The sequence below is a fragment of the Etheostoma spectabile genome, unplaced genomic scaffold (assembly GCF_008692095.1).
Source record: "Etheostoma spectabile isolate EspeVRDwgs_2016 unplaced genomic scaffold, UIUC_Espe_1.0 scaffold00009193, whole genome shotgun sequence".
Lineage (NCBI taxonomy): Eukaryota > Metazoa > Chordata > Actinopteri > Perciformes > Percidae > Etheostoma > Etheostoma spectabile.
The window spans coordinates 1-12,246 of record NW_022603672.1 but is presented as its reverse complement, the minus strand read 5'-3'; the positions used below and the strand labels follow the sequence as shown (position 1 = coordinate 12,246).

At 43.2% G+C, this 12,246-nt stretch overlaps 1 protein-coding gene across 1 annotated transcript; it reads left to right on the top strand.

The window, feature by feature from the left end:
• Nucleotides 1-702: 702 nt before the first annotated feature.
• LOC116679045 (uncharacterized) lies at nucleotides 703-8,436 on the top strand (the record flags this gene model as incomplete). Its single annotated transcript, XM_032508777.1, has 6 exons — nucleotides 703-996; nucleotides 1,133-1,243; nucleotides 2,377-2,466; nucleotides 3,765-3,854; nucleotides 3,995-4,139; nucleotides 8,114-8,436. Coding segments are annotated over exons 1-6 (910 nt in total), but the record flags the coding sequence as incomplete, so codon positions are not given.
• Nucleotides 8,437-12,246: the final 3,810 nt, after the last annotated feature.

Sequence of the window (12,246 nt, the reverse complement as noted above, 5' to 3'; positions counted from 1 at the left end):
TGCAGATGAGAGTCAGGACTACTCCAGTCCAGATGGTGGTGGTAATGCACCTGAAGCTGGAACTGACCAAAAGAGAAATAACTGTAGGTTCAGTTACAACAACACAACAGTTCAGATGACTAGCCATTAACACACAAACAAACACACACACACACACACACACACACACACACACACACACACACACACACACACACACACACACACACACACACACAAGCATAAACTATTACACATGGAAGACTTGCAACAGTGATCCCTCATCCCTTCATCTTCTTCCTGTGCTCCTCTCCTCTGTTCTGCATCTCTGATCTGCTCTCTGTGTGTTACTAGCTGTGCATGTAGCAGAGCTTATTCTATATTCCTTCCAGCTGAACTTCAGGTAAATATCACAGACCCTGGTTGTGTGTCAGTAAAGAAGATGGTCCGTCAATTGTGTTGTTTGTTTCACTCAAACATTAAAATTCACACCTAAACCTTCCTCTAAGATGAGTGGTGAGGCCAGCAACACTTCCTGTTTCTGCGAGGTGTGAATGCTGCTCTGCACAGATAAGATTATTTCCTCATTTTTACAGAGAAACTTTACTTTAAGAAACTTTTATAAGTTTATCTGAAGGGATTAATAATTCCAATTCCCAAACAACTGGATGCCTAAACATGATATACATATTGATTGATATATCATGTAAAAAGGGGCTTTTTGTGTAACAGTAACACATGTATTAGGACGTGCATCTGTCTCATTGGTTCGTGCTGCAGCCACTTCCCGTGTTAAAGGCGTGAGCAACTTAAAGACAGACCGTGAGACGGAGAATACGCTCAGTTCAGTTTTTCAGTTGGTCAAGATGTCTGCAGACGCTGTCGCTGCGCCACGTTTGAGCCTGAATGTGAGATATAACAGAAACGTCCAAGAGACCAGCGGAGAGGAAGAGGAGAGTCAGGTGGAGATCTTAGAGGAGGAAGAGCATCACGCTGATCTCGGGCCACAAAGAGCCGGTAAGTCTGAAATGATGATTGGTGGAAAGAGGAAGTTCATCTCAGTTTACGTGTGGCTTTAGAACAATTACATACTGAATAATATTTCTTCAAACAAACATAATAATCCTGTTGTGGATGTGTTTTGTCTCCGTAGGACCACACACTCAAAACAAGCCTGCAGCCAACAACAGAAGGCGTCTCAAAGCTGCTGCAGTGACTCTGGGAGGGTTTTATCTTCTGATATTGGCTGCACTCTTCATTCGCTGTGAGTATTTATGTTTTAATACAAACTGTCATATCTTAAAGGAGACATGTCATAAAAACATACTTTCCAGTTCTTATCTACATTTGGGCATCTGGAGTGCTACCAACCCACCAACTGGGAAATAAGACTATTCAACAAGCTATTCACATCTGACTCCTCCTCCTCTGTCCCAGTCAGGCTCATTAGAATATACTTCCCCTTTCTGAGGATCTCCGCCCACGGCTTCACAACCACCGTCTGCATAGTGGCGCCATATTTTTTAAATGAGCCAATCAGAGCAGACTGGGCTTTTACAGGAGGGGTCTTAAAGAGACAGGCACTAAAACAGGAACTTGGCTTTCAGAAACACACACACACACACTCTCTCTCTCTCTCTCTCTCTCTCTCTCTCTCTCTCTCTCTCTCTCTCTCTCACAAACACTCTCTCTCGCTAACTCACTCACTCACACACACACACACACTGAGCTCTCTCACTCTCTCTCTCTCACACACACACTGAGCTCTCTCACTCTCTCTCTCTCACACACACACTGAGCTCTCTCACTCTCTCTCTCTCACACACACACTGAGCTCTCCAGTCACACGTCTGCTTCCTCTCTCTCTCTCTCTCTCTGTCTCTCTCTCTCTCTCTCTCTCTCTCTCTCTCTCTCTCTCTCTCTCTAAAATAAAAAGCTTGTATGAGGTGTCATTAGTCTGACTTTCCAAAAACTGAACATGTCTTTAGTCCAAGTGTCTCTCTTCATGTGTCCACTGACAGGGTTTCCTTGCTGAGTGGTATAAAGGAAACGTCCTGCTAGTCAAGGGTTGTGTTGATAAAGTTTCAGCTGAATGTTAACACAGAATGAAGACCCCCGTATGTCTTGCATTGGGATCGGGTTAGGAAGGGATCGTTTCCTTTATACCACTCAGCAAGGAAACCCTGTCAGTGGACACATAAAGAGAGACACTTGGACTAAAGACATGTTCAGTTTGGGAAAGTCAGACTAATGACACCTCATACAAGCTTTGGCTCATTTTCAACAAAACAAAGACTTTGGTTTTATGTCCTGAATATTTGTCTTTAGTTTGAAGCAGAATGATTGGTGTTGTTGGTCTTTTTTAACTTTGTTATGGTTTTCATATTCATCTTTCAGACACTTTGCTGCAGACCAGATACGACCAACTGAGCAACAACTACACTCAGTTACAGGAGGAAGTAAATCAGCTGAAGGACAGAACTAAAGGTAAAAGTTAAAAACCAGTAAAACTCCTGTATTATACACATTAACATCATAGCCTTGATTGTAGAGATGCACGAATTGACCAGCTGATGACCTTAATTTGCCGATTTTCACATCATCAGCCTGCTGGTCAGACTGACATCAGCTGATTTTATTTCAAATTCCCTCGTGTGCCACATGATTTACATCGTCCAACATCAGCACCACACGTGCACATGCAGGGTTTCTGCTATATGCATGTAGCAGCGGTCAATCAGCTGTTTATGAAATGTCATAAAGTCGTAATTCTACACGTCTCTGCACAGCCGTCTACTCTACTGATCTCAGGCCAGCAGTCAGCCGCTCTCTCCCTCTGAGGCTGAAAAACTAAAACATGAAAACCAAACTCATGCTGGTCCCATGAAATATGACAGCTACAGATTATCAGAAAACAGCGTTGGACACACTGACTTTGAGTTTTCTGTTTCTCAGACCCCAGATAAGACAAGAAGCTAACGTTAGCGAACGCTGCGGTCCCTCTGACGCCCCGCTGGCCGCTGTAGGAGACGCTGTCTTACACATAACATGAAAAGAGACGCTGTCTTACACATAACATGAAAAGAGACGCTGTCTTACACATAACATGAAAAGGAGACGCTGTCTTACAAATAAAATGAAAAGGAGACGCTGTCTTACACATAAAATGAAAAAGAGACGCTGTATTACTAATAAAATGAAAAAGAGACGCTGTATTACTAATAAAATGAAAAAGAGACGCTGCATTACTAATAAAATGAAAAAAAGACGCTGTGTTCCTCCGACATGCTGTAGTAACATTACTGTTTAAAATGCTCTCCAGGTCAGTGGGGGGGGGGGCATACCGTTCAAAACCAACATTAAAAACAGAGTAATCTTTGACAGGAGGGCTCTTAAAGAGACAGGCTCTAAAACAGAGGTTCTGGTTCTGGTTCCCACTTGATGCTTCAGTTAAGAAGTCAGTGATCCTCTATTTACTATTTACAACACCTCAACATATACGGCAGGTTAAAGGACAGACACACCAAATAACTACCTCCCAGGGTTAAATAATGAGTGATATTTCATTATGCACAGGATATATAACTTAACTCAGTCTTTAGTTTAAAGCAGAATGATTTGGTGTTGTTGGTCTGGTTCTTATCTTGTTGTGGTTATAACGGATATTGTTTAGTTTATTTGCTCTTTAACAGTTAAAATTCTTATTATACATTATTGTTTACCTTTCTTTATGTAACTGTTGTTATTTCTGTCCTAAATAACGGCTCACCTTATCTTATATTCAGTCACTTTGCTGCAGACCAGATACGACCAACTGAGCAACAACTACACTCAGTTAAAGGATGAAGTAAAGCAGCTGAAGGACAGAATTAAAGGTTAAAAGTTAAAAACCAGTAAACTCCTGTATTATACACATTACAACATAGACCTTGATTGTGTAGTTACGTATTATAACTGTTTCAACTCCAAGTCTTATCACTTTGACACTGAATGATGTGAAATCTGTCTTTAAAAGTTCTTAAAGTCTGTCCTGATGGATGGACGAGATCTGGATGCAGGTGTTACTTTAAATCTAAAGAGAAGAAGAATTGGGATGACAGCTTAGCTGACTGTAAGAAGATAGGAGCAGATCGGTTGTCATTGACAACGACGAGGAACAGGTGAGTGTGTTTGTTTCTGAGTGAGTGATCTCAGAGAAAAAGACATTTAATGGAAATATGTAAATATGAAGAGAAAGAAAAATGTTAGTGTTAATGTTGCTGTGTTGATCTCTAACGGTGAACTTCCTCATGTTTCTGGTTCTCTGCTGATTCTAAATGTCTTTCTTCTCTTTCCTCCGTTACTAATGTGTGGTTCCTGTCCTGCTGTTGGGTCCAGTCCTCAGTGTGGGGGGGACCGAGGATCCCTCTTGTGTTTGTTGGGGCTGATGAAGTCACAAGATGACTTTACTACAACAGAAATGCTGAACTGGGAACAGAGAAATGATTGTTGTCTCTCGTCCACTTCTAGACGTTTGTCTCTGAGCTGAGTAAGGGTGGAGAGTCCTGGATTGGTCTACGGTATGTATGGGGACAGGAGGATGGGAATGGGTGGACGGATCACCGCTGACAGAGACGTGAGACATTTTAAAAGGTGTTTGGTTTTCATAACAATTCCATCAAATGTTTATTGAAAGATGCTGATTGGATTTCCAGAGAGACATACACAACACACACACACACACAACACACACACACACACACACACACACACACCACACACCACACACACACACACACATACACACACACAGACGGAGAGAGAGACACACACACACAGCCACACACACACACACACACAGAGACGGAAGAAACACCACACAGACACACAGACCACACACACACACACACACACACACACACACACACACACACACACACACACACAGAGACGGAGAGAAACACACACAGACACATAGACACACACACACACACACAGATAGAGAAAGACACACACACACACACTTCACACACACACAGCGAAAGAGAGAAAGACACACACACACACACACACTCACACACTCACACACACAGACACACACACATTTACATTGATTTCAAAGCTTAATCTTAAACAAGTTATTGAAATAATGTGATTATTAACAGATAATATAAATATTTAAAGTTAAATTAAACATTTTATTTCAAATGAACAACAATCAGCAGTTTCAGCTGTTTTATAAAAGAACATTTTATTTGCATGCTGCAATCAACAAGGGAAATGGACACAGAGTAAAGATTATTATGATAATAAGACCTGGATCTGTGAGAAAAAGATGATCTGAACTCTTTGATGACGGGGGGGGGGGGGGTAGTGTTGGGATCAGCTTTGTTAAATCAGACCAATTCTCTAACATGGCTCAGCTGTTTATTCTGTGTTGCTAAGTAACCTGGATTCCAGAGATCTTGTTCCTCTCCCTTCATAGAGCCCAATCTGGTTAGAAGTCATGTGTCCTGACTCTGTAGTCCTACAGGATTATTACAATAAAAGATAAGAACTACATGGATTAGCAGCTGGTCTCTACCTTGGTTTATGTAGTTGATTATAACGTTTGGAGTCAGTTAGTTAGAAGTTGTTCCTTAGAAAAACCCCCCCCCCCCCCCCCATCTCCCTCAAATAATTAAAAAATGACCTTAGAGTTCAGAGGGGTAAATCTGTCGTATCAACATTTCCTGGTTTTACTCTGACGCTGCTCTCTCTCTAGCTCTGGCTCTGGCTTTTATTTCTCCTCTTTCAGTCGTTTATCAGCTTGTTTTTATATTTTGTCACTTCTTTTGACCTTTTCATCGATTTAGTCACATTTTTCACCAATTGTCGGTCACATGCAACTATCTCTGTCTTTTACTTGACGTGTATCAACGCTGCTATTTACCAGCTGGTTGAAGTATTTCAAGGACTGTAATATTTCTAAGGAAGGATAGAAGACGTAAGAAACGAAGAATGTGAAGGAGGTAGGGAAGGAGAGAAGAGGGAAGGATGGAAGGATGCAAAGGAGGTATAGGGAGAGAAGGAAGTTAAAGAGGTAGGGAAGGAAAGACATGGAAAGGATGAAAAGATGAAGGAAGGAAAGAAGTATGTATTGGAGGTAGGGAATGAAAGAAAAGGGAAGGATGGAAAGAAGAGGGAAGGAAGGAGGGAAGTATGTAAAGGAGATAGGGAAGGAGAGACATGTAGAGAAGGAAGGAAGGAAGGAAGGAAGGAAGGAAGGAAGGAAGGAAGGGTCTGTCTTTTATTTGACGTGTATCGACCTCCATTTACCAGCTGGCTGCAATGTCTCAATATTATTTCAGTGTTTCCACATAATAAAGACGGATTCATCAAATCAGCTGTTTCCTGTTTATTATTATCAAAGTGTCTTATTGCATCTTTTCTTAATGGTGTCACGGACTTTATGAAATCCTGAAGACAACTGATCCAACAAATATGTTTTAATGTCTCCATGGTGACTGTAGAAAGACAGTACAGGATTGTGTAAAACAATGTTGTGTGGTTTGGGGTTTTTGATGTGAGTATTTTTCCCTCTTGGTCCTCCTGATGTTTGTCTCAGTGTTCTCCCCTGTCTCATGTTGTTGGTCTGGTCTCATGTTGTTGGTCTGGTCTCATGTTGTTGGTCTGGTCTTGTGTTGTTGGTCTGGTGTCATGTTGTTGGTCTGGTCTCATGTTGTTGGTCTGGTCTCATGTTGTTGGTCTGGTCTCATGTTGTTGGTCTGGTCTCATGTTGTTGGTCTGGTCTCATGTTGTTGGTCTGGTTCATGGTTGACCTGGGGCCTGTTGCACAAAAGTAGAATAAAGATATCCAGGATAAGTGAAAAAGCACAGCTTGACTTTGTGGACCTGCTCATCACGGCTTAATGGCTGCACGTTTGCCGAGCCAGGATGAACAGGTGGAGCTATGTCCAGCCAGGTGGAGATAACCAGGATGAGACAGGTGGAGCTATGTCCAGCCAGGTGGAGATAACCAGGATGAACAGGTGGAGCTATGTCCAGCCAGGTGGAGATAACCAGGATGAACAGGTGGAGCTATGTCCAGCCAGGTGGAGATAACCAGGATGAACAGGTGGAGCTATGTCCAGCCAGGTGGAGATAACCAGGATGAACAGGTGGAGCTATGTCCAGCCAGGCGTAGATAACCAGGATGAACAGGTGGAGCTATGTCCAGCCAGGTGGAGATAACCAGGATGACAGGTGGAGCTATGTCCAGCCAGGTGGAGATAACCAGGATGAACAGGTGGAGCTATGTCCAGCCAGGTGGAGATAACCAGGATGAACAGGTGGAGCTATGTCCAGCCAGGCGTAGATAACCAGGATGAAACAGGTGGAGCTATGTCCAGCCAGGTGGAGATAACCAGGATGAACAGGTGGAGCTATGTCCAGCCAGGTGGAGATAACCAGGATGAACAGGTGGAGCTATGTCCACACAGGTGTAGATAACCAGGATGAACAGGTGGAGCTATGTCCAGCCAGGTGGAGATAACCAGGATGAACAGGTGGAGCTATGTCCAGCCAGGTGGAGATAACCAGGATGAACAGGTGGAGCTATGTCCAGCCAGGTGGAGATAACCAGGATGAACAGGTGGAGCTATGTCCAGCCAGGTGGAGATAACCAGGATGAACAGGTGGAGCTAGTCCAACCAGGTGTAGATAACCAGGATGAACAGGTGGAGCTATGTCCAGCCAGGTGGAGATAACCAGGATGAACAGGTGGAGCTATGTCCAGCAGGGTAGATAACCAGGATGAACAGGTGGAGCTATGTCCAGCCAGGTGGAGATAAGCAGGATGAACAGGTGGAGCTATGTCCAGCAGGTGTAGATAACCAGGATGAACAGGTGGAGCTATGTCCGCCAGGTGGAGATAACCAGGATGAACAGGTGGAGCTATGTCCAGCCAGGTGGAGATAACCAGGATGAACAGGTGGAGCTATGTCCAACCAGGTGTAGATAACCAGGATGAACAGGTGGAGCTATGTCCAGCCAGGTGTAGATAACCAGGATGAACAGGTGGAGCTATGTCCAGCCAGGTGTAGATAACCAGGATGAACAGGTGGAGCTATGTCCAGCCAGGTGTAGATAGCTGGGATAAGTGCACGTTCTCAAGACAGTGGAGATGGGGCAGAAGCGGCAGGACTTTGGAGACCGGAGGAGATGGAAGAAGCTCAGGGACAGAGTTCTTCGGGCGGGAAGGCACCGAGCTCTGCCGATCGGTCACGCCAGACTTAGCCGGCGTTGAGCTGCAAGGTTTGTGGCGAGTCCTTCAAGAGGATCAGTCACCTGACCACGCACGCTTCGACACACCTGAGAGACTGCGGCCTGTGTGGGAAGCGCCTGGAGCACACGGCGAGCCTGAAGCTCCACCTGCGCGTCCACCCGGACACGGTGTTCTGCTGCGGCGTCTGGACGGGCAAAGCATGGAAAGTGGAGGTAACCTCCCCCCTAATGACCTCTCATACCATGGGTCCTTTAATAGCTGTATACTACTCTCCCTGTACGGATGTGATATGATTTCTCTCTTTGTTGTACGGCCTGGCTCGGGTTTGTGAAACATGAACAAACACAAACAATAAACGCAGAGTCGTTAAGAAACTACTTTAAAGCAGCTTGTCTTCGGGGCTACATTACGTAGTATCTGATCGGGGCATATACTTGCTGATAACGATAACTGCAATTTAGGCAGCATCAGATTTCCGATACTGGTATCGGTATCCGGACATCTCTAGTTGAAAGCAGTTATTATCTTATTCGTCATATTTGCAACACAGTTTTTAGTGATGAAATAAAACATTTTGTTTTTGTGGTTTTTTAGTCCTGAAGAGACCAGTGAGTAGAGAAGAGCTGCAAAGACACGGAGCATCCTACGTCACAAAAACATTTACAGTACGATGGTAATGTCTTCTTCTTTAGTAGTGAAGAAAGTGGTTGCCCGTTCACAATCTTCTCCTTTTTAATGAATATTTACCACCATCATTAATTCCAAGTATTCCTTTTGGCTTAAATTGTACATTTGCATTCCCATGAACTGGGGTAGACGCTCCATGTGCATGCGCCATCTTGAAATACGGTAGCCGGTGAGGGACGTACAGGACATACTGCGCCGCTTTTCACGTTATCAACATAGAAAACAAGAAGTCTTTTGGAACACGTGAGGTCATATTAAGAAGCATTACTCTCGTCTTTATTGAATAGAGACACATTACAGTAGAAGACTCTGTGTTAAGACTTTTACGTTACTGTACAGCCAACAAAAAGTCAACTTCCTTCCTGAGACTATTTATCAGCAGCACCGTGGCTGTGCTTAGCCCCGCCCACAACGATTGTGATTGGTTTAAAGAAATGCCGATACACCAGAGCACGTTTTTCTCCCATCCCGGGATACTGTGTAAAGTAGCCAGACCCTCCTCTGCAGCGCTGTGGAGGAGGGTCTGGCTATCCAAGACTGGTTGCATCCCTACGTGGAAGTCACGTGTACATATACACCCCCCCAACCCCCGGACTTTCTTTCCTCCCACCTTTACTGTGTAATACTATGTACATAATACCTAAAAAGACACTGGAATTCTGTGCAATCTCATTACTGTGCAAAAATGTAATACTTTTATTTACTCTATTCTATCCGTTCTATTCTATTTTACTCTATTCTATCTGTTCTATCCTGTTCTATTATATTCTACTCTATTCTATCTTGTTTCTATTCTATTCTAATCTATTCATCCTGTTTATTTCTATTCTACATACTTTCGTATTTTCTTATAGTGCCAGAAATGAGCTGAATTTGGAAGAGATGTTTCTTCCCATTCATTTAAATAGTTTGTGTGGATATGACATCTAGAGGCCAGATTAGGAACTGCAGATTGGTGTTATCGTTATTATTATTATTATTGGTACTATTATTATTATACAATATAAACTGAAGTTAATAAGTTAGTGTAACATAGTGTTGAAAACATCAAACGACATGACAAAAGAGTTGAAAAAAGGGACAAAAACATAAGAAAAGATAAAAACATAATATAAAAGTGTTTAATTTTGACTGTAAGACATGAGGGTTAAAAGATTGAGCTTGGTCTGGTGATAGCCAGAATACCCGAAGACAACTCAAGGGTTAAAGACCCAATCTGTCCCATCCAACGCCTGATCAGGACCCTTTAGCTTCATTGGATTATTCTCCTTTATTAATCCTAGTGTCAGAGGAAGTGGAACGTTAACCGCGCTATACGACAGATTCTGCTGGTGATTATACTGTATTATTATAATATAATATATATATATATATATATATATATATATATATATATATATATATATATAATATTGCAGTAAACGCCGTCTGTGTGGAGTTTTGAAAATGTAACCACACTCTCGACCTCGTTTGCGATCGTATTTCCGTGACTCGTGACCAAACTATAATCGTTAACAAAATGAAGGAACTAACAAAAAGTAGGTGGCAAAACATTGGTGTTAACTAAAATAAAAATAAAAACGAGGCATTACAAAAAAAAACTTGCAAAACTAATCAACAAAATTGCATTTTCAAGTATATATGTGTATACAATGTATGTAGTACATATATGTGTATAAAGTAAATTTATATATATATATAAAAAAATCCCTTCTCACCCCTTGTGGGGTGGTATGTGTCATCCTCAAGCTCGGGTCCTCTACCAGAGGCCTGGGAGTTTGAGGGTTCAGTATCTTAGCTGTTCCTAGGATGCACTCTCTGGACAGAGACCTCTGATGTTCCACCTGGAATCTGCTGGAGCCACTCTCCCAGTTTTGGGGGTCCCCCCCCCCCCAGTGATCCGATTACCCCTGGCACCACTGTTGATCTTACTTTCCACATCTTTCTAGCTCCTCTTTCAGCCCTGGTATTTCTCAAGCTTCTCGTGTTCCTTCTTCTTCATGTTGCTGTCGCTTGGGATCGCCACATCTATCACTAATCCTTCTTCTTCTGCTGTTTGTCCATCACACCATGTCTGGTTGGTTAGCCATCACCAGTTTGTCAGTCTGGATCTTGAAGTCCACAGGATCTTAGCTCGGTCATCTCGACTACCTTAGGAGGTGTCTTCCATTTTGACCTTGGACTTCCAGCCCATACTCGTGGCAGCTGTTCCTGTACACTATGACAGCTATACTGGTTGTATGGCGTTCCATGTACGCTCTTCCTGCCTGCATCTTACACCCTGCTGTTATGTGCTGTACTGTCTCAGGGGCATCCTTGCACAGTCGAAACTGGGGTCCTGCCTGGTGTGGTAGACCCCGGCCTCTATTGATCTGTACTGAGTGCTTGTCTGTGCTGCCATGATTAGCGCCTCTGTGCTGTCCTTCAGTCCAGCCTTTCCAGCACTGTAGGATTTCTTGATATCAGCCACTTCTTCTATTTGTCTGTGGTCCACGCCGTGCAGCGGCTTGTCCCTCCATGACGTTCTTCCTCTACCTTGTCCTCACCTTCGGGTTTCTGCTGCCTGAGGTATTCCTAAGCCCTTCATCTTGGGGGGCCATCTTCCTGATGTACTCCTGGATCTTCGTTGTCTCATCCTGGACAGTGGTCTTGATCTCACTAGCCCTCTGCCTCCCTCGCTACGCTTGGTGTACAGTCCTCAGGGTGCTGGATTTGGGGTGAAACCCTCCATGCATTGTGAGGAGCTTTATGGTCTTGATGTCAGTAGCCTCTATTCCTCCTCTTGGCCAGTTTATTACACCAGCGGGGTATCTGATGACTGCAGGGGTTACGTGTTGATGGCTCGGATCTTGTTGCTCCCGTTCAGCTGACTTTTCAGGACCTGCCTCACTTTTTTGTAGGTATTGGCAGTTGCGGTCTTCCTGCTGCCTCTTCATGGTTTCCGTTAGCCTGTGGTACCCCAAGGTATTTGTAACTATCCTGAACATCTGCAATGTGTCTTCTGGTAGTTATGATCATCTCCCTCGTTTTGATACCATGCGACCACCACTTGTCCAGTCCAAACGACATTCCAATGTCGTTGCTGTAGATCCGTAGTATATATGGTGGTATAATATATATATATAATAAATATATATATATATATATATATATATATATTGTACCATACAGAAAGGAACAGACCAAAACATAAGATTGTAATTTAATTAATTGTATTGTGTATATGTTTTGTGCTGTTACCTTCCTGTATTGGTGAAATATGATTTCTTTAATGTATTTTTGAACTGAGTGATATTATTTCTCTGTTTGACGTCATTGTTAATCCATAAACGCAA